General features: G+C 42.2%; 1 protein-coding gene and 1 long non-coding RNA gene across 6 annotated transcripts in view; one reads left to right on the top strand and one right to left on the bottom strand.

The window, feature by feature from the left end:
- ppfia2 (PTPRF interacting protein alpha 2) overlaps positions 1-23221 on the bottom strand; it is a 155577-nt gene that overhangs the window by 26011 nt on the left and 106345 nt on the right. For 3 of the 5 annotated variants that reach the window (XR_011694112.1, XM_071501853.1, XM_071501854.1), the window contains exons 3-11: positions 21406-21507; positions 18300-18464; positions 16641-16715; positions 10584-10694; positions 6174-6395; positions 3945-4091; positions 1258-1392; positions 1021-1107; positions 513-596 (exon numbers count right to left, since the gene is read on the bottom strand). Coding sequence is in view for 4 of the 5 variants with exons in the window: in XM_071501853.1 (XP_071357954.1) it covers positions 513-596; positions 1021-1107; positions 1258-1392; positions 3945-4091; positions 6174-6395; positions 10584-10694; positions 16641-16715; positions 18300-18464; positions 21406-21507 (1128 nt within the window). In the remaining variant the exon portion in view is untranslated. The remainder of the gene's footprint in view (positions 1-512; positions 597-1020; positions 1108-1257; positions 1393-3944; positions 4092-6173; positions 6396-10583; positions 10695-16640; positions 16716-18299; positions 18465-21405; positions 21508-23221) is intronic. The other 2 variants (XM_071501855.1, XM_071501856.1) reach the window with 1 other exon arrangement.
- Positions 11630-15447, top strand: LOC139634995 (uncharacterized). The gene is made up of 3 exons (XR_011694114.1): positions 11630-11968; positions 14916-14992; positions 15159-15447. It is a non-coding gene; the product is annotated as an uncharacterized lncRNA (long non-coding RNA).

Below are 23221 nucleotides of genomic sequence, written 5' to 3'. Positions count from 1 at the left end.
AAAATAGGAAGATAGTTTTACTACCCATAACCTAAACAAAACTCAAAATGAGACTGCTAAAATTTCAAAATGAAATTTTTCATCTATATGGTTTTGGAGCAAAAATGACAAAATATTGATTCTTATTATGATATGCTAACTCTCCACACTTTGTTTTCATGTATTGACATTGCATATTGGTGGGAACACTGCCTGCTCTCTTTGTTTATTCTGATAACCGCTGCATGTCTCCTGTAGGGAAACCATGTTTGTGAACAACTTCCCAAGGTTACAATTAAATTTTCATACAGTTTCCTCTCTCAAACTTAATATCTAGCATTTCAGGATGAAACTATGAAGCGTGACCTTGAAGATTCTCATGTGATCATTTTACAAACCACTCTGTCAGCACAGTGGTTTGGGGAAGTTTGATTGGTGATGCATCAGACAATACGCCGTCAGTCACGGCCCCCTCAAGCTGTCACGCTCATACAGGAGTGGCTGCCTGGCACAACGCCTCCACGCTGACTCACCCGTAGCAGCTCCTGGTTCTTCTCCTCCAGCTGGCATTCCAAGTGCCTCATTCGCTCCTCAATGCTCCCGTGACGCTCCTCCGCCTACGGATGGATCACAGCATAGACAGAACAAAAGAGGGCACGATGATCTGTGTGCTTGACAGCCTACAGGGCAACAAAGAAAAGCAGTGGCAACGACACAAGCCAAAGCCTCTACCCCAAACTCAAAGATGGAGATCTATCATTTTAAGCGGAATTGGAGAGAGAGCTGGTTGAAACAAGGAGTGACAAGAAGAAAGATGGAGAACGAGGCCACCAAAAGGACAGAATGAAAGAGGAAGAGAGCTGCTCCAGCACTGCCAAGTATGAGCTCCAGCCAGAAGTGCCATGCAGCTGTCCTATGGTGGTAGAACAGCCAGAGCAGAATCCCAGTAAACAACGCTCGCCACAAAACACTAATAAGATAAATGAATGAAATCTGCTCTCTACAGGAGGTGGCAGTAGCTGTGATGCCCTGTGGGACTACCTTCCTAAGAATGGAGTTCATGTCTTGGAGTTTAGCTTCCATAACAAAGTGATAATCATCAGGGGAGGAAGAGGAGCTGGAGTCAGACTATGTGGCCGAGGAAGAGGAGAGGGACACGTTGAAACGTCATGACATGACACCATGTGCACACTTAAAATCTAGAGATGAGGGCATCTCACAGAAAGTGTCAACAGTATGTGTGTGTGCGTTAAGGTGCGCGTGTGCTCGTCCTCCTACCTTGGTGAGGGCTGCTATCCTCTGGGCCAGTTCGGCCTCGACCTCCGGCAGTGTCTCAGCCTTCCTCATGGTCTGCTGAAGCTTCTGCTCGGCCAGCTCCAACCGCTCCTGCAGCTGCCTGTTCTTCTCCTCCATCTGCACACACACAACGTTAGCAGGAAGACATTTAAGAAGATTTATGAGACACCACCTCCAGAACAGTCTCAAAAAAATAAAAAAAGGTAGTAAACAACAATGTCAGACATAAATAAATAGAGGACAGCTCCTACAGCGATGCCTCTTTGATTCAGTGCTGTCAGTGTAACACTTCCTGCAGATGCTTCAAATGAAAAGCCCGCAGGAAAGAAGAGGGATTACATCTGAGTCCAAATTCCATACTACACTTACTTCACACATATAGTCTACAGTTCCTACTATATACTGTGTGCAGCTACTATCTTTATGGCATACTTGTTAGAGCTAGGCAACCATTACATTGTCACAGATCTCTGGGAGAAAAAAGAGTTAATATCAAATATAAGTCTAATTATGAAATTATGTTGACTATTGGCTGATATGTCATTATCAGATTTTTATCAATATTGATTTTGGCCCCAGAAAATCCTGTATCAGTTTGGTGGTACAATGAATTCATGATCTTATTAACTGTGTGCTGAGGGAAAATGATGCAAAATTTCAGCAAATTTGGAATAAAATCATTTTTGAGCCAAGAATAAACACGTCTTTATTTATTTTCTAACCTTTTTCAGGCCTTTATCTCGTTAATGATGAATGAAAAACATGCTTTAGAAATGTGCATTATCCTAAATTATTATTATTAAACATGGATTAGAAAACACGGAATATTTTTAGAAAAACACAATAAAAAGTGAGGGAAAGTTAGAAATAAAGGTCCGGGCAGCCGGCCCAACTTAAAGAGAGTTTATGGTACTTGTGTTTTGCCGCTCTTTGTCCTGGCACATAATATAACAAAAGAGCAAAAGGTCTTCTTTGAATGTGATTCTCTTCCTTCTCCTGGTGGAAAATAGAAGCACAGATATGCGTCTTCAGTGGGAGGACTGGCTGCTGAAGGCTCTGGCAGCGCGCCTCAACCCTTCTTCAAAATAGCACCATAACAGAGTCAGAATAGCAGCAGTTCTGCACTTGCCAGGAGCGACAGTGGCAACTTTGACTCAGCACATACCGGTAATTGCCCTGATTAGTCATTCAGATACAGCACTCGCCATTATAAAGACGGAAATCAAACCCACCATTCAGGGAAACTGCCACCAAGCGACTCGTATTTCCCTGTTGCATGTCTCCGCCTTGCTCGGGGCTCTGATCAGTTTTAAGACTCTTCTGTTTTTCTTTTTTTTTGGGGGTCGGGGGGGGGTTGTCTTGGCAGCCTTCGCCATCAGCAGCAGATGCTCTGCTCCCTAAAGCATCAGGCCTGGCAGCTCAATATACAATAATTAGACTGGAGTGGACTGGAGCTGCGTTGTCTGTGTGTTGTCTGTGTGTGTCTGTGATATTTTCTGTGTGAACCCACATCACCATCCTATTGGTGTTTGACACTTGAGGGGGGGGGGGGGGGGGGGGGGGGGGGGGGGGCATGACAGTGTGTTTTTGCTGCAATATCCTCCCTTGATGCCTTTCCATCCATCTTTTCTCTTTTTTTTTGCCTTTTTGCTCTCCATCTCATCTCATCATCCCTCTGCATCAACGGCCAAGCCTTACCCCTTACCCCCACCCCTCTCCCTCCCTCCTCTCCTGAACAACTCATCTTCAAACATCAGCAGCCAGATCCCGGGGTTCAGCTGCTGGCACAACAGCAAGTAAACTCATTACACAGCCGGCGAGGAAGTGTGTTTGTGTGTGGTAGCAGGAGCTCAAATCCAAAGGCTGTCGGGGTTATTTCTGTACATTTTGACAGCGTCTCTGGAGCGGAGAGGTCTGGCGGTTACCTTGATGATGTGCTTATGGCTGGCTGTTGGAAACGCTGTTGATAATAATTTCACAGAGACATTTGCTTGATGTCTTCCTCCTTCGCAGCAAAGCCGAAAGCTGCTCTTGTGTCTCCGGATTATTTCTGCTCACATTAGTATGAAATTCTCTCTGTGCTTTCCAGAGCTCAGCTGGTGCTGAAGTCTGCACTCATGAAAAACGTCACTCAATCTTGTACGGTCCAGGCAATTCGTCTAATTGGCTGCGATGAATTACAAAAGAACCATTAAAAAGGAGAATAAATCTTGACCACCGTTTGATCATATTCTACAGCATTACATCAATTATGAGGATGACATTGAGGCTTGTGCGTCTGCTCAGCTCAGAGTAAACACTAATGTAAAACCATCAAAGTTGCTGCCCCGGTGGTAATTTCCTCTGACATTACTCCAGACGATGTCAAGAGGTTTTCTCATTGCCAAACCTCTGTGGAGCAGCTCTGAAGGGCTCTGTTGTCTCTACCTAACACAAGCAGCTGCGTGGTTCATTATCCTCCTGATTCCACTTATACTGCTGGAAACATGTCGGGCAGCTCAGCTTTGAATGGTCCATTTCAGCAGCCACCTGGACTTTAAGACCCAACAACCACCAAAAAAAACTTCTATTAAAGTTCTTAAGGGAAATCACAGAGCTAGAAAAACACAAAGTTGCCTCAGCATCAGCGTCTCGGTCGCTCTCACAAACCCTCATCGGACTGTACAGACCTGTCTGAGGAACGCCTCCTTGTTGGCCAACTCGTTCTCCAGTTTGTCGTTGATGTCGTGCACCGAGGTGGACTCCCGCTGGGCGCTCAGGTAGCGTTTCTCCAGCGTGACGATCCGCTCCTCCATGTCCTCCTTCTGACACATGGCCTGTGCACAAACACACACAAAGTCGAGTCAAGTCAAGTTTTATTTCTACAGCACAACACAAGTTACAGAGGCCTGGAAATGCATTAAAAATAGAAGCAACAAAACAAGTTTGAATAATTAAAATAAAAATATTTGAATAAGTCATATTAAGGTCACATATAAGGCAGGAAACACCATTTTAAAAGAAGAGCTGCAGTGAATGCACAAGATTGAAAAGATGTTATGTGCATGTTTATAATTAATAGTAACCTTTTAAGCCCGGATGTAAATGAGCTGAGAGTTTGAACAGATCTCAGGTGTTCAGGAAGTTAGTTCCACAGGTGGGGAGCAGAGAAACCTCGCTTGGTTCTGCCAGTGAGTAAATCTGCCCCACATGTCCTGAGGGGTCTGGATGCTTTGTATCATACGAGTATTTCTTTATAACATTGATTACAGAGACCCAAAAATTTCCACCATGAGCAAGCACTTGGTGACAGTGACGAAGACAAACTTCCTTTTATGAGGCAGAAACCTCAAGCAGAACCAGACAGAGGGGGGGCAGGCGTCTGTCTCGTCTGCAGCAGCACAGTACAACAACAACAACAACAGAAACAACAACAACAACAACGACAACGCTCCTGAAACTTTTGGGGAAAATGCTCCTGAAGTGAAAAAATAGATGAGCAGAAAAAAACATCATATTTTTGGTTGCTGTTCAGCTTTGTCTAAAATTTTACAATCTGTGTTTGTATACAATTTTCTAATTATGCTTTGTACTTCTATTTTTATGCTTCTTTTATTTCTGTTAAGCACATTGAATAAAATAAATTAGCCTCAACTGTGTTTGCATTAAAATCGACTGCAGCTCTAGTTTGTACAAAGTGTTTTGCAGACACTAATTTAATATCTGCAAAGGTTTGACTCATATTGCTAAATAATTTCATTACCAAACAAGACTGATAGAAAGTGTAATTAATGCCGAAATGTTTTCATAATTGTGTCTGGTGAAGTACAAGTACGAGGGAGCTGCGTGTTATTAGTGCTAAACTTCGTTAATGATTACAGACGCTGAAATTAAAGCAGCATTTCTTTTCATCATGCTGGGATGTGGACACAAAGTGGAACTGCCAGGTTGACAAAATTCAACTTTATCAGATTAACTCCACACGTGACACGACGGCGGCATAATCGACACGAGCAGCAAATCAAAAACACGCGGCTGTGATCTTCTCCTGACAGCTCTGAGAGTTCATTTCCTGTACTGAGACACAAACCTATGCAAACACACGTGGTTTCAAGATGAATAAACAGCCGCCCTCAGAGGAAGGATAATAACCTGCCAGGTCGGTCTGATAAGGCCACAGTCGCTGCCTGGGCCTGGTATCGTTAGCAATCAATAGCAATTTCAGCTGAGGGCTGCAGGGGATCAGCTTATATTTGAATCCAGTCCACTTCAGTGCCATTCACCTCACATAGATGTGCATTGAATGGGCTCACGATCGGGCCCCTAATTGCCAGTTTATGACACAGACATTAACATTTCACCAGGGAAAGCAGCTTTTAACTGGCTGCTTCTGTGCTTCACATGTCGACAGCCCACGTTGAAGCAGTCTGAGGAGCAACTAGTGGCCAATGCAGAGACAGATGTTTATTTTTTTCTAAATCCTTTTTTAATGTGTCCTTGAGAAGTGTTTCTGCAGCCTCTTTGGGTCGATTTGCATGTGGCAGTATTTATAAGATCCACTTGCTTGTGTGTGATTGTTTGACCATGAGGATGACATGTTAACAAAGGCTTCTGTTATTTTTTTTTTTTAAGCTTAGCTTAACAAAGCAGCGTGCCTTGAATTATATGTGCGTGCATGTGTGTGTGTGTGTGTGTGTGTGTGTGTCAGAGATAAATACAGTCACAAAGAGGGAGGGAGATTGGATGCAAATAAAGGCTTTTTTTAGGCCTCGGCGAGCTTTCTTTGATGTCTCTCTTGCAACTGTTATTCCCTTGCAAATGTGTGTGCAAGCTTCTCCCTGTCCCCAGTGTACATCTATATATATATATGTGTGTGTGTGTGTGTGTGTGTGTGTGTGTGTGTGTGTGTGAGCTGTAACCTCTTTGATGTCCCTCTGGTACTTGTTGTTCATCTCCTCTGACTTGATGAGGTCCTTGCGGGCGGTCTCCAGCTCCTGCTCCACCTCGGAGACCCGGGAGGAGAGGGAGGACATGCGCTCCTTCATCTGGGCCAGCTCGTAGTTCTGCTTCTCCAGCAGGTCCTGCAGCTCCACCACCTGGCTCGCCTCGTGGGCCGACTCCAGAGAGCCGTTGGACAGACGCTGCGGGAGGGGGAGATGGAGGGGGATAACACCATCAGCTTGACTTTGACAACAAGAATCAATCTAATCTCCTCTTCGAGATGCGGAATAGTGAGGTTATGGACCTGTTGGAGGGTTTTGTGAGCCCATGTGAACCGGGAAGCATTTGGTGAAGGACACTTATGAGCACATGAAAGCAAATCAAAACTCATGCATCTTGAAAAACTTGGCCCTCTTCAAAAAGTGTTTTAACCTCACTGGCACTAAAGGCTCAAACAACTGAAGGCATCAAATTATGGAAACAGAGGTTTGGGATCTGAAAGCAGGGAAATAGATACATTATCAAGATTGGAAATTAACTGGATGGAAAACAACTTCCTGATTTCCTGTCACGCCTCGGCTTCCTGCGGTACACTGAAGTGGGCTTTGAGAAATCAGTTTCGCTCCCACTTTAGATACTTTGTCTCCTTCTGAGAGTTACACTCCATTATATTCAGGTTCACCAGCTCAAGGCTGCGGCTCTTACCCTTGTGCTTTGATTTTTCTTTTTCTTTTTTTTTTTTTGGATGGTGGCGAAGGCTGGTTTAGAGAATCACTTCAGACTCCATTGGAGAAATTGCTTTGACACTCGCATTAGTAATATGATTAGGTTTTGCTGAGTTCTCACTCTGCGCAGCTCCCTGAGTCTCTGCATGAGGTAGATTAATGAGGGGGAAGCCAGAGAGATGCAACTTGCACAGAGGTTCAGAGCCAAGAATAACAACTTTATTATCACTGCTAAATAAGAGTCCCTCTGAGAGCCTGTTCTTTATACTTGAATGTATTTACTTTAAAGGAGGTGTAAGGGGAAGACTGAGCTGTGATCTCTCTGTCTCCCTGCTGCATCAGGCCCAGCTGCCCGTCCTCGACCATCCATCTGTGGTCTTCTCTCTGCCTGCTGCCTGTGATCGATGATTCACCTGAGCAGGGAGCAGGGAACAGGACCCTCTCAATCACACCACTGATTTTAACACCCCCCAGCACTGGGTCGCTCTCATAAGGATTTAGCTCTATTACAAAAAGTTTAAATGATCGATCTTTTATTCAACCTGCAGGAGTTTAGACTAAGTTATGCAGCTACATGACCTTTTAAAAAGGTGTTAGCTCACCCAAATGACCCGAAAGTCTACACGCAACTACAATATAATGAAGGCGAATAAATGTTGTTCTCACAGCAGAGAGAAAATGTATTTTTATATAACAGTGAAATTAGGACTAATTTCTACCAAAGAAATAGTCCCTTTGAAAACAGACACAAAACAAGACACATTATGGTTTGTGGATTATTCTGAGAACAGGATTTAAAAAAAAAAAAATTTTTTTTAAAATGTAACTTATTGATGCTGTGAACGCCACATAAAAATCCAATTAACCTTCACTCTACTCGCGATTCATGGGTTTTATTAGTCACATACACAAAACAGATGTTTAGTTAAATGCAGTGTGACCTCTCTGAAGACCAATGCAAAAAAATAAGAATTAGATCAAATGTCTCATGTCACAATCTAAGGCAAACTATACAACGTTTTGTATAGTACATGCTTGAATAGAAATATACAAAAGTGAAGGTATATATATATAAATATAAATTTGCTCAAGTACGACACTACAGTAGAAGTTTGAGCTATCTATACTTTACTTGAACACCAGTCTTATGCCACTTCATAGTTCCACTTCTATTATGTTTCGGAGGGACTCATTTAACAGCTCTAGTTACTAGTTTATAGTCTTACAATGTGGTATTGATAATTTCACAGAAGGAAAAAAAAAAAATCAATGCTTTCTTCTCCTCATGTAATTTTGCTGAACCAACCATTTGAACAACACTTTATGTGACTGTGTCGACATTTTCAGACAATAAAAATAAATAAATAAATAAAATTATCCTCACAACTCAAGTAGTCACGAGCAGAAAAATAGGACATTTCTGATGACTACAGTTCTCAAAACAAGAACTATAGAGCCTACACAATTTCATAACCAGTTCCACTTGTTAATGAATATAAACAATCCCAAAACAAACTAACCATCTTAATACATAAATGCCACCAAGTTGTAAAGATCATTCTGCCAACATGTTTTGAATTCATTGTATTGTTTTAAAGAAGTGAAAGAAAAACCCAGGTTCAGATATGTTTGTACATTTGTTCTGGGAGTGATGGGCGATGACACATGCTGGATATTTACCACATGAAAAATTAAAAAGGTAAAGGCTCATCTGTCAGAATGCATTAGCTGCTTATCAGGCAGAACCAGGTCCATGCTGAAGGTCTGAGAGCTCCACGGGTCAATATGCACTTCAAGAGCTGCTCCCTCATCCCTGCTTTCTCCCTGTGACTCCTTCACCGCCTCCTCACTGACCTCTCTCCACCTGTCACATTAGTGACAACCTGGGGACGGGTGAAAATCAGGTGGAGAGGACTGTGCCTCCGAGAAGAAGCGCAGCCTGTTCCTCGACAGCAGTGGCTGCTACGTCTCCGTCCCTCCCCCCTGACTGCAGTGACATTGAATTCACTAGCCCCTCGTTCTCACTGCAAGGTTAGTCTCTTCACCATGAGAAATATACATCAAAGCAGTTTCACACGCGCATGCAATTTCCTCTGCAAACATAAACAGAAATAAAAACAACACCGGCTCATATTCGCTTCTTTTTATCTTCACAAAACAGGGCAGACGATAGCTGTCTCCTCATTAGCCCATCCCTCTGCATGCGTGCTCTTCATCTTTTTACTCCCGACATCCTTCCCCCCTGGGGCCCCCTCCCCAAGAGGACCAGCCAAGTAATAGCAACTCCATTGATCTACCCAGGTATCCTCTGTTAGACATAGATGCTGCTGTCTGCATGAAAAAAAGGGCATTTTCAGAGTCTGCTCTGGCCTTTGGGTGTTGCCTGTTTGGGGCTCTGATGTTGCTGACATGGAACAGCATCACACTCTGTTCGGTGTAATCTACTGAACATGTATGCTGCTACACCCCTGTCTCTAAATTAATAATCAGAGGGGAAATTTGTATTCAGCCCCGCAGCTCCACGTGTGCTGCTGCATAATAAAAGAAGCCCGGGTCACAGCGAGAGCTTTCACCTGACCGCGGGTCACCTTCACAATTCCTGCAGAGATAAATGTATCATCAGAACCTTTCAATTAGACTTGTAACATTTTAAAAGTGTGTTTATACTGACAATTAAAACACCAGGGGGAAGTAAATGTGCAGGAATTATATGTGTGACACCACTAAACAAGGTGTGATTTTTACACTGAATATTTGAGATTGATAGAAGTGTTTAAAAGACCAGTAAATATGTGTATGTTTCATATTGTGGAAGCATTCAGAATATATAAAACTCAGGATCATAGCAACAGCTGAAGATACCAAGATCATGTCCTCTTTACTTAAAGAATGACCCATATAAGTTGACTTTATTAGGATGGAGTAGCTTGTATATAATAAATGTTTCTCATTTCATTTCAAGACTTTTGCTGTATTTGTATACAAGATGAAAACTGAGCTGACTTTAAAGGGGCTATAGGCAAGATTTCTTGTCAGGAGCAGGTCGTGGTGATTGTCACCTGATTGTCACCTTTGATGCTGAACTCACAGTATTTCTTCTTGACTGGTAAGTAAATAGCTGTTAATGCCAACGTTAGCTATGTAGTGATATCAAAACTTATCCTTTAAAGACAAATAATGCAGCATCTTTAACTTGAATTTCTAACAATTCATTGCTTGCATGAAGATAAAAAGGCTTACATTTTTTTTTAATTTATTTTAAAGGATAGATAGTCATGTGGTGACTAGACTTAACCTCATTTTTTCTTATCATATTAGCAGTTGTTTTTTTTTGCTTGTCCAGTTGACAGAATATTTTGTATTTTTCCAGTGAGATTGTGTTTTTTTAGACTCAAAGACATGAAAGGAGTTAATGTTTCTCACCAAAATGATACCATATTCCTGGTAGCGTGGAAAGGCTATTCTCACACCAGCTCGGTTCCGTTTATTTTGACCCATATCATAATACATTCTGAAAGTTTTGTGCCCAATTAGACCAACGCTGAGCTTGACCACCGCCTCGAAATGTGTTTGTGTTGGGTACAGCATCCATTTTTACACCCTGCCGAAGTTTTAAACCAAACCACACATTTTTTTCACCCTTATTTTATCTCGGTTGCTCACCTTGCCGTGGACCTTCTGTTGAGCTTCACTACCCTCCAGTATGTCCTCCCCTCCCTCTCCAGACGCCACTTTCCTCTGGATATGAGCATTCTGTTCCCGTAAGGCCACAATCTGCAGGAAGGAAAAAAGGCAAAGAGGTTAGAAGAAAACTTGTACATAGAAACAAGCAGAGTTAATGTTGGATGAAAAACAAGATCAGAAGATTAAGATTAAGCTGGTTTAATACGTGTTACTGCTTTTCCAAACAAAGCTTCAGCACACAACTACAGCCCTCAGTTAAACAGTCATATTTCCTTCTGTTATGCAATACTAGTAAATTACAGTATGTCCTGTTCTAGGAATTTCTGGAACATGACTTTAACTAACATGAAGTTGGAAACATGTGAGCTCCGATACAATCACTATAATTATCATGTCCTGTGGACCCCGTGCCCCTTTTCACCACCTTAAACAACTGTCCTACAGTCATATCCTGTCAGAGGAGTGACCGACAACAACAATAATTAGGTTCTTGCCTTGACAGACACCATGTGATTATCACTCTCCTCGCGACAGGAAGAGAAAGGCAGATAGTGTACTTGGCTGCTACTTGCCCCTGAGACTTTGTGGTGCCTCGTGTAAAACGAGATTTTCCAGAACCTGCAGACAGTAATCTGCAGCACGCTAACTATCAAAAACGTCAATTTCTCATGAAACAGCTTTGTGTGCAGCTTCAAAAACACACTACAATAATTTGGCAGCTATAGTGTGAGCCGATCACCGCAGGTCTGTGGTCGTCTGGCCTCTCCTGCAGCAGCCTGGAGGGGGGAGTTAGGCTGGACTGGACTGACTGACTGACTGATGGCTCCTCTGCCCTGGTTTCTTCTCTTTTAGTTTCCTTGTATTTGGCTTACTTTCACTTCTTTTTCCCTTCTACTTATGTAAAATAAACTTATCTCGATCTGTGCAGTTTTGTCCAACGTTATTTTCATAGTTTTGGCCATGAATTCATATCCTTACAAATTATGATCATGATGAACTTTCAAAAAACAGAAAGTCTGGATAATATTTTTTTTATTTTCCTTTGTTCTTTTGTGCAATCAGTTTGGATAACCCTAGGGTTTGTTTAAAGGGGCAATTTGTTAGCTTTCTTTTCTGCTGACTGTGGTTTCTTGCCAGGAGCAAGTGGTTGTGATTATCACTTGACAAGAGCTTCGACCATCGCTGTCTTTATAACACGAGAGGCTATAATATGCCCTATTGGAGGCTACAGTGAGTCGCTACTGGAAAGAGAAGGGCCAGGCCGGGGGTTGGCTGGTTAGCATGCTAACTTCAAAAGAAGAAAAGATGTGATAGAGATAAGAATTAACATATGCGTTGATTTCCACCTCTGGAGACAGATGTTGGTGAGTAAAGTAAAACTTGTAACGTTTCTTCTAGACTGGTAAGTAAAAACCTGCTAATGCTAATGTTAGCTATGTAGCAAGAGTAAATCTTATAGCTCCATTAAATCCGATATCATCGCCTGACAGCTTGAGTCTGATTAGTTTTTAACGATGTTTTCATGTTTCCAGGACTCAACAGTTTACAAAGCACAATGTGTAATGTTAATGTTACAGGTTGAAATAATCAAAGATGTATGAAAGTGGAATTTCCCTTAAAAAGTCATCATATGAAAACATTTACATTCACAGAAGTTTACTGAGCCCTGTCAGGATGTCTCAAATCATTTCAAAAGAAAATACAAGATCTATTCTACTCTGATTCCCTGAACTAGCAAAGAAGCAGCTCCAAAAAAAAAAAAAAAAAGAATAAAAAAAAGACTACAGTAGATGTGGTGTGCAGTTAGTATGATGTGATTAAAGCTGCATCACGCTGCTTCTACACTGTGGGTATTCAGAAGCTTTGGAAATGCTCTAATCTCTGAATCACTAAAGACTCTCAATCTGCATGTTTTTCTTTTTGTTTTGTTTTTTTTTGGATGATTCCAATGAAACTTTCCAGACACACACTACAGTATTTATACTGCTTGCTTCAAAGGGAGCACGGTTACTGGAAGGTCAAGAAATAATCTGCTCTATACAAAAGGGAGAAAATCGTATCTTTCTGTTTGCTGTGATTGAACCAGGGAAGGAAGCCTGAGCACAATGAGTGACACTGCTGTCGATACAAGAAACAATGCTCTCAACTGACTTTGACACAGTCTGGTTCAGCTCATATGTGACATGACGTCAAAGCTGGTGTCAGGGTTTCTTTAAAGCAGGGCCACAGTGCAGTAACAGATGATTAATGGACAGGTTTACCCAACATTAAGCTTGGACTTCAACTCTGCAGTCTGAAACTTTGTCAGCAACAGCTTGGCTTCCTCTCTTCATTATTTTTAACGAGGGCATAATTATGCCTCAGTATGTTTCTGTACCATTATTCTGGGACTGTCTGTTACGTCTCCAGCTCAGAGATCAAACACCAAGACCACCCCTGACATAAAGGCACAACAAATGATGAATGGAGCTCCTACAGATGCATCTGCAGCTCTGAAATTACAGAAAGGACCAAGTTTGCCAGATGCAAAATGAACACGGCACCTATTATTTCTTTTTGATGTTGCTGATTTACCTCTCATCAAAAGAGGAAGGGCAAGAAGCAGGAGATGATGTCCTTATCTTTCTTTAGCACTTGTGTGGTGAGAGCTGTCTGAAGTAATGTGATGAAGGAGAGATTGGACAAATGTGAGGGAGAGTGAAGGGGGGGGGGGGTCTTAGAGTATAAAAGATTGATGTTGTCAAGGTGAGAGCTGGGGGCATGCAAGTCTCTGGTGCAATGCGCTTGAATTACAATCAATCTCCTGCTTTTGGAGCAGATGCATATATGAACACACACACACAGTATATAGGTAAAAAGAAATTGTGTGTTCAAATTTGCCTTGGGAAGATGTGAGAGTTCACACACGGGATTAGAACAGGCACAATAAAGGAGTAACGCATTTCCTCGGACAAAGCCTTCAATCTCACTTACTGTTGGCTTCACTAGAGCCAAGGCAGAACTCCTTCATGTTATTACACTATTTTCTTACTGAGCCCTACACAACGTTTTTGACTTGGAACTGCCAATGTGGTGATTTGAACCTTTTTCCAACAGTGATCGATTTGCAGGGCTGGGTATCGAACTTCGATACTTTTATGGACCGAATTGGTTTGATACTATCGTATCAATAGAATCGGCATCAGTACAGATATCCAACGTTTTGAAACGATACCCATCCCCATTCGTCTGAAGATCTTTCTAAAATTCTGTTGATAATCAATCTTAACCATTAAGCCCCACATGGATACAAATATTTCAGCCAAAGTCTGAACAGTCTTGTTCATGTCACATGAACGATTTCTGGCTTTGCTGTTTTGTTTGTGCTCCTCTCACTGGTCTGGTGATGTCACACAGGTCTGGGCACCAATCAGGAAAGAGTATTTGTCGACTGGCCACTGTCAATCAAACTGAATTTTATGGTGTATGAGCCTAAATAAAAAACACTTGAAACAGTTTTTTATCTGAACTTTGAGTTTAACTGTTGCTTCATTCATCCTGAATATTTGATGTTAGAAAGATTTCAAGGGCTTTAAAGAAAACATGATTTTTGGACTTAAAACTTCAGCTCGGTTAATTCCTAATTTCCTATCGATTTTATAAGATAAAATTATGCAGTTTTCAAAATGCATCTGTGTTTATAAGTATCCATTGTCCCCTATGGATAAACAAATAAACAGTAAATTGTAATTTACCCTCAATAAATTAAATTGTGTGTTACTGTTTGCTCCAAATTGCAATCACCAACCGTTATCAGTGTGTGGCCACTTCAACACCTGTGGCTGCAAGAGGTCAGAGGCTGGGGGGTGGGGTGGGGTGAGGGGGCTGGGGTGGGGGGGGGGGGTGGGGGGGGTGGGGGGGGGGCGGGGGGGTGGCGGCGGGGCTCGTACCAGACCTCCATCTCAAATCAATTACCAGTTTGCTGGCTCGTGCTCTGCCTGCCTCCCTGGGGCCTCTGAAGTGTGGACATTTCTATTTGGGAAAAGCTGGTTTTACTGCCTTCTCCAGCGCCTCGTGGTCTAGTCTAGACAACTGAAGCGTTAAGCATTTACGAGGGACGGCCTTGCAGACGCACTCCATGGTCTTTCCTACCTTGTGAGAAAATTCCTCAAAGTGCTTTGTCCTCCACTGACAGGGATTTAACAGTTCAGTTAAAAGACACTTTGTCCAAAAGCCGTAAAAGAAAAATGAAGGATAGCTTCGGGAACCAGCCTGTCACATTATTTTTCAACTGTTCCCTCCTTTTCCTTCTCTCTCTCCCTTCCTGCTCAGATCCTTCACCCTTCCAGGCCTGGATTCAGACCACAGACAGCTGCTTATCGCTCAAACTCCTGATTACAGTTTCTCTGGTGAGCATCACTCTGCGTTTTTGTCTCCACAACTCATCAGCTCTGCCCAACAGCACTCTCATAACACACACACACACCTCTACACACAACCTGCCTCTGCTTCCCACCTGCCATCTCTATTTCTGTATTCTGCCCCTCTTTGCCCTTCCTCTTCTCTCCTCTCCAGACAGATCTCGCTGTCTGTCCCTCCACCCACTCCCCCCTCCCCTTCCACTGCTTTCCCACTCTCCTCCTTACCCACTTTTATTCCAGGCCCAAGTGTGAGACCGGCATGTCTGACAGGCTATGAAGTGCCAGCCTGAGGGTTTTTCTCAGCTGGAACAAGACCATCTGCAGTGTGCAGGAGCTGCTCTGGCTCTGCTGCCAGCCTGAGCCCGGAGGTTGAGAGGGACTTCGGGGCTTCAGCCGCTCATGTGCACTGTGTCTGTTTTGTGCCATTTCCTGTAAAGATGAGGGCGAGTTCCTGTGCATCTGCTCTGTGAGGTGTAACATGTTTCTTTTCCCAACATGTACAGGCTGCTACAGTTTGTACTACACTGCCTTAAAATGTTGCTGTTTTTTATCAACACTTATTTTCTGATATTTCTTTTTATATTTTTCCGGCTTTCTTTTACGTGAAGCACTTGAAAAACAGCAGCTGCCAAAAGCAATTTCTCTTCTCTTCCCTTCCTCTTCTTTTGTGTGTGTCTGTTGATCTGGAGAACTGCTGCAACTGTTGTTCTTACAGGCATAAATAAACTTGAATTGAACTGAATGGAATGAATAACAGCACTTTAAAACGGTCTCAGTTTGCAAGTTGATTTTCTATCAATACATACAACCTGCACATTTGCACATCTGCATGATCCAGATGTTCAGGAGGTTTTACTGGGAACTGAATTATCCACAGAGGTCTCCTCCTCTCCAAAACAAATGGACCCAGTGGTTAAACTTGATATAATCACAGAATAAAGCAGTTTCACATTAATCATCATCGACATCAGAGTTTGCCACTAACTGCCACTAATGTTTGCTTGCCTTGTTTCTCTAACAATTTATAATCCAGATGTTCAGGAGGTTTTTGCCAGCAGCTGAATTACCTGCAGAGGTGTGTTCCTCTCCAAAACAAACATATCTAGTGATTAAATCCAGTAGAAACACTGAATAAAGTAGTTTAAGGTTAAAAATCAGTGTTTCTCAGGCACAGTTTGGTGGACACAGGATGTCAGGGAGCGAATGGGAGTTGAGCTGCCACTAACATTTCCTCATCTTGTTTCTCTGATAACTTAAGATCCAGACGTCTGATGACTAAAATCCTCCATTGGGTTGAAATGTATAGTTAAAAATGAGCACACAAAGGAGATATGATGCCATTGAAACAGACCACTGCCATGATTAAAATCATGTTTTTTTTAGGTTTGACAATTGCTGGAAACATTTTGGACGGTGGGTTTTAGACATTTTAATGCTGAAAAGTTACATATTTTACCTTTAAGATCATACATTTTTAATTCTATATTTTGGTATGAAACCAAACAGAGACACTATTGTATTTATTAGGAAATCCACTTCATGTTATTATATATCCATATATCCATCCATACATACGAGATCTAAATATACTGTAACGCTCATTTATCTTGAACAGAACGGCTGTGGCACCTCTTACCTCCTGATTGGCTGCTGTGAGCTCCTCCTCCAAGGCGGACACCCTCTCCAGCGACACCCGTAGCCTCTCTCTTACCTGAAAACCAGAACAGTCAAACACATATCATGACCCTCCAATGAGCTGAAACATTTCTGCACGTGCTCTCAGCTGGATTCTCACTGTGGTAAAAGGGCCCTGGCAGGGAAAAAACACCCACTTTTTCCCCTACTACTGTTTAAACTCCAGTACTAGGGGAAAAAGTGGGTGTTTTTCCAGTCCAGGGTTAAGGCAGCAGACGAAAAGCCTCACTGCTGCAGCGGAAGGAGCTGTCCTCTTTTTCTCCCTTAGCCTCACAATAACACTTTGCAGCTGCTTCAAAGCAGCGTTATGAGGCTTTTATTGCTTTTAAAGCACCAGTTGCTGGGAGGAGATTCCCCTCCCACGCTCCCGTCTTCGTCTGTGAACTTGCACAAACTCAGAGCACACTTGTCTTCTTCCAAGCGTGTTGTGGCTGTGATGGAGCAATTACTTGCACCGCATGGTGACCGTGAGCCACAGCTGCTGTGCCCCAATAGGACGCCAGATCTCAAGAGGAGGCTGATCCTGGATTAGAAGATAGCCGGGGTCTGAGTCGGGATGCCCCCCCTCTGCCCTCAGATGCACAAGACAGCTTTTATTCCCTTGCCACTGGACATGCTTTATAAATGATGGCTTTTAGAAGAGAGGCTGAATAGATTGCAGGGGTTGAGGTCATATGACACAAGGGGCTAAGGTCATAAATTAGCAGGCTGTGAGGAGGTAGGAGAAACACATGGAGACTAAAATCAACAAATTATACCAGCAACACACAGACAGGGTTCCCACACCTTCTTAAACATCAAATTCAAGGACTTTTCAAGGACTTTCAAGGACCCAGCAAGGCATAATTAGAGAGACACGGATCAAGGTTAATTACCATTACATGACTAAGACTTTTTATAATGAGAATTAGCAGGGTTTACAGAAGCCCAAAGACGATTAAAAAGAGACAGAGGCCTGAATGTGTGAACACGTCTCTGTTATGTTGTGTTGTGTTGTGTTACAGTGATGTGTGGCATCAGCACTCAGCCTTTTTACTAACATTAAGTAAAATTTCAAGTTCAGTTTCTATTTTTGCACAGATTATATACATTCAAGCACTTTCAATGACCCATGGCTATTTATGTCTATTTTCAAAAATGCCTTTTTTCAAAACTTTCAAGGATATCAATGACCTGTGGGAACCCTGTGCAGATGACACTGCGGCAGCCATGTTTGCATCATTTGTTGTCTATCCATCAGTGTATTAAGATGATAATAATACATGATTTACAGTTAATGAATACAAAGTATTTCAGTCTCCATATGATTACACCTAAATGCTAATTAGGATGGATGGACTCATAATGTAAAAAACATAATTTTAACTAACTTCATGAATGGAAATCTCCAAAGATGATTTGTTGATGAGCCTCTACATCATCAGAAAAGTGACATACAGAAAAACCCGTGCTCTAAAAACTTCAGGGTAATGTTGCAAATCTACAGTAAAGCACTTAAGACCAAGACGAAGCAAACACACTGATCCCTAACACCATCTGTCCACGCTGTTTAAGAAGACACCTTGACAGTTAAATGATGTGCTAATGGAGGCGGACTTACCTTCTCATCTAGGGCTTTGTGGTGTTCAAACAAGGATTTGAGTGCTTTGAGGACTTCGACTTCACTGGACACCCCCGAGGGAGATTGAGCCTGCCGCTTGACCACCGTCATGCGAAGTGACCGCTCGTGTCTGGACACCAGGCACTCCAGATGTTCCAGCAGTAGCTGAGCACACACATGGAGAAATCACCGTTATCGTCAGCTGGACAATCACAGGCGTAACGTGGAGGAATCCAAAATGAGCACGCAGAGACTCAGCTTCACATCCGCTCGATAATGCAATGACACCATACTAAACTATGCATTTAAAGGATATTAAAATAATTACAGGGTTGCTGAAAGAGAAGACAGCCTGATGAAGCATTAGCATTATGCCTTATTTCCATTCATAGTACTTGAATGCTGAAATAAATTCAAAAATATATGAATAAACAAATACATTAAAGCGTCTGAGTGGCCACCCCTTGTATTATCACCACATATTATATCACATTCAATTATTGTAAAATAAGGAAATATCTAAAAATAATGATGTCCCTGTTTATGCCAGTTTATTAGGAACACCTGCCCAAAACCAAAGTTTTGGGCAGGTGTTGGACTGAGGTGTTGGACTGAGGAGCTGAATCAACACCTCTCAAAAACAGTTTCAACAAAACTTAACATTTTAACTTTCTTGAAGAGGATTAATTGCAGGAGTGCCGTATTAGGCTGCATTAGCTTTAGCTAGGTGTTCCTAATAAACTGCCAACTGAGCGTATGCACTGTAATACCTCATCAGTGGAAAGTATCAACAAAGTAACGAAAAAAACAAAAACAAAAAAGCAATTGACAACAACTGGGAATAAAGAACCAGGATGTGACTGGAAGAAGAGAGGGTACCAGTTCATTTGCATGAATAAAACATTCAACACAGTTTTTTGCACATCCTCCATCAACACTTGCACCCAGCTCAGAGAGCTGTCATAATATTCTAACCCCATGATAACAATCTGGGATGTTAGAGGATGAAGTTCCAGCTCAAGATGAGTCTTTCCAAGGAAAACCACACTGGCTTCATCCCCGACTCAACTCCACCTCCCTAGTCTAAACATCCTCCGCTGAGGCTGCCCAACAAGCTGCAGCTGGATAAAATGTATTCTGTGGTTAACCACTGGTTAGGAAATCAAGTTAGCGCTGCTGTCTCTGCAAGAAAACAGCCGCACAGAGACAAAGATGAAGATGAGAGGAGATTCAGTGTCAGCTAAAACCTGTTTCTCCGGTATGTTCTCTTATATATTCACCTTGACAGCGAACGCATCGCTAGCAGGTCGTATACAGGAAATACATACTTGCAGTTGCTAATTAGCTTTTCTCATTTTAACCATCAAATTAACGCTTTTAAGGCCTTTCACACATCTTCTGTCTCCATTAACACTCCAAGGACGATCACTGTGCCACCCAGTCACAGACTCTGAGGACTGAGAGGAGGCTAAAATGGTTCGGGATCTTGCAGAACATAAACGTTGGGAATCTATTTGCAGGATATCTTTACAGGATATCTTTGCATCATCATCATCATGGGATTAAATTTCTTATATGAAATTATGAGCGGCAGCTTAACCACGCACACTGTGTAGATGTGCCTCCAGTGAACAATACTCCTCCATGATGCAAATCGAATCAATAGTATGAAGACTGAGCATCTGTTGCTATGGGAAACAACACAGACTTTAAGAGAAATAGGGAAAAGAATCCATATAGTTTTATCCTCTTTTTTTTTTGTTTGCTCAGACTTCATGTGTTGAATTTTCCCTGCAGACAGATTTTCAACAGAAAACACTTCAGCCGGCGGAAGTGATCAAACTCTCTGCAGGAGGGCGGCGGCAGCAGTCGGAGACCCTGCAGGGGCGAGTGTGGGTCCTGGGATAATAAAAAGAAAAACCTCTGCTGCGGCTGAGAGGAGACAAGAGTGTCGCCCCTTGTCTTGTCTGCCTCATACAAGCATCTCTCCTCAGCAGCCATCATGTCTGACACTCACGCTCCTGCACACTGAACAAAATGCCCTCAGCCATTTGATTTGGTCCAACCGATAAAGTTGACCTGTCTCTCTCCTCTGTCATCACATCTGTAATCCGCTCCTCAGTCCGACGACTGCCTGCACATGCCTTCAAAGATTAATTATGAAAAAAAAAAAAAAAAACAAAAAAAAAACCTACCAGTGGCAAAACTAAGCTTAATTAAAGTTTGCCTGGTAATTGCCCATCTGAGGATTTGAGGTGATAATAAAGTGAGAGAGTGAAAATGACTTTTTGTCTTGCGCCTCCTTTGCCTCTTTTCCTCCTTTTTAAGTCACTGCTGTGCTAAAATCTTCTGCCTGCACCCAGAGCCAGACAGTGCGAGACTGTAAATACACACTTCATCAGCGCTGGGCTGCAGAACAGAGCCTTATCTGTTAACAGCAGAGTCTGCTTACTGCTTTAAAAAGGAAATATCCTTCATTGAAGATACAGGACTTCAGCCCGACAAAATTGGGCTGATCCGCTAATGTCTTTAGTTGTTTTATTTATTTATTTATTTTGTCGTCTTTTTTAGTTTTTTTTTCGAAAATACTTTGAACCGGACACTGCAGGGCATCAGTGCCATTTGGACTCAGTTTTACTGTTGAGCAGCCATCCATGTGAAGTAAGTGGAAAAATGCTCAGGCAGAATGTGGGGAGCTAATGAGGTATGTCTGGGCTTTGGGAACAGACAGCGTGCATGGTTGCTTCAGTGCTTTTTCAGCCTTAAAACTGTACCCACCAGATAGCTTAAGCTTCCATGGGATGCTGTCTATCGCAGGGTGCAGCAGGCTTTAGTTTTTTGGGTTTTTTTTTTTTGCAGCTGACATGTAAATTTGGGGCAAGTTGTGAAACTTATGGAATGTAAAGCTTCTTCTCTGGATGAAAATGTCAAAACAACAGCTGTGATCGTCTTTCTTTGCTCCGAACCTTGAAGAATTTCCATGTTAACTCATACAATGCCAAGTCATAGCAATTATTAGGATTGACAGGATATGTGTGTGTGTGTGTGTGTGTGTGTGTGTGTGTGTGTGTGTGTGTGTGTGTGTGTGTGTGGAAGCTGCCCTCACCCTGGTGTTGTTCCTCTCGGCTTTGAGCTCTGAGATCTCCTCCTCCTTCTCCAGCAGCTGCTCCCTGCAGGCGTTCAGCTCCTTGGTCAGTGCAGCAAACTCCTGCACAACAACAACAATAAAACATTTTTTTTTTTAAATGGAGGAGATTGGTCAGCATCACATTCAAGCATCACACAATACTCTGTAACATCCCCGCACTGTTTAAGGTACGGTGATGCAATGCAACATAAAGCTGCAGGGCTTGTTCGATGTTTGCTGGCTGTGAGCAACGGACAATGAAAATATAACAAAGAATAAAATGAAAACACTCAGAACAACTTCTTCCACCAGTTACTGATCTCACTGGTCACACATAAAGACTCATATGATAACATTACAACCTCAACTGAATCCACTTTTAAGCAGTTTGTAAGGACTAGAGCAGACTGATACATGACTTTTGAGGCTAATACCAAAATCAATATTTGAGTTTTGTAAAAATCTGACATTAAATCTGTTGCATTAACAAACATGAAAAATCCCTTAGGCTTGGTATTTAGAGAATTATGACTGAGATATGTACTGAGCAGGAAATTTTACAGTTGGAAAAATTAACATGTCAGTGTTAATTAGTGTGTCTTCATTTACATCAAACATATCTTTGATATTTCTGTTTTATAATTTCTTAATATGTATTATTTGTCATTTGTTGCCACTTTTCTCATACATCAGATCAGCTGTTTTACTGGACTAGCTCAAGTTAATACCCCTGACTTATTATTGTTAACACCATGTACGTGCCTATAAAAATATGTCCCATGTATATATTTTCAACCTCTAAATCACTATTTCAATTGTACAAGATACATTATATCACCTATATCCAAGACAAATAGCAAAGCTGTTAAGAAACAAACTAAAAGAGAGAGAACTGTAAAGGATGTCGCATTCGTATGTGTTGAGATACTGATGCTGTCATTGGGTTAAATGGTCTAAGCTAGGATTGGCTGTAGTGGATTTACAGCTACAGCACTGAGCAACATCAGGGAGGACTGAGAGGACCCGGGTTTGTGTCGTCTGTGCGCTGGTGCTACAAACTGAGCACGGCACTACGAACAACAGCTGAGGATGACAGACTGCGGGGCTGCGGTGTGTGGTGGAGCAGCAGGTGTCGAGGCAGGTTGCACTTTTAGTTGCACAAATGTTTTTCAGAGGCGGGAATAATCTGACGAGCTGAGTTAAGATGCAGTTTGCAGATTCGATGATAATAGAGGGAGGAGAAGAAGAAGAAGAAGAGAAGAGGAAACCTGAGTTGCTCTTTCAAAATATAGGCTCCATCACATTTCATGAGATGATTCAGTTTTTCAATGAAGTAACATCCAAATCACTTTTGTTGCTAGGTGACATCTAGTGGCCGTGGTAACTATGGCAGGAACAAAGGTAAAAGTGTGGTGATGTAGTTTACGTCAGGAGGAGGTTGGGGTGGATGGAGGGTCAACAAAACACAGGAATCTGAATACAATGTTCAAGTCTCATGTTGTTTCTATTATCCATGACCGTTGCTTGTTATTATTGTAACCATGACAACAAAAATCGTTTTAATGTTAAGGCAGTACTTATTTTAACCCAAATCACAAACTTTTCCTGAACGTAACCAAGCCAAGTTATTATAGCTTATAACTTTGGTAATCTAACAGAGGTAAGAAGCCTCTCGTGTGTTTAGAGGGCCTGTCAAACAGTAAAAGCTGAAGCAAACTTTTGGTCAACATGAGTGAACTAAGTCTGGAACTGCCTGGCACTGCAGCTCCTCCTGCTCCTCTGCCAAACCTGCTGC

This window comes from Trachinotus anak, unplaced genomic scaffold, assembly GCF_046630095.1.
Source record: "Trachinotus anak isolate AG129_WGS33_773 ecotype Australia unplaced genomic scaffold, CSIRO_AGI_Tana_v1 ptg000018l, whole genome shotgun sequence".
NCBI classification, from domain to species: domain Eukaryota; kingdom Metazoa; phylum Chordata; class Actinopteri; order Carangiformes; family Carangidae; genus Trachinotus; species Trachinotus anak.
Note: the sequence above shows the minus strand (reverse complement) of the source record. Positions and strands in the feature narration are given on the sequence as shown.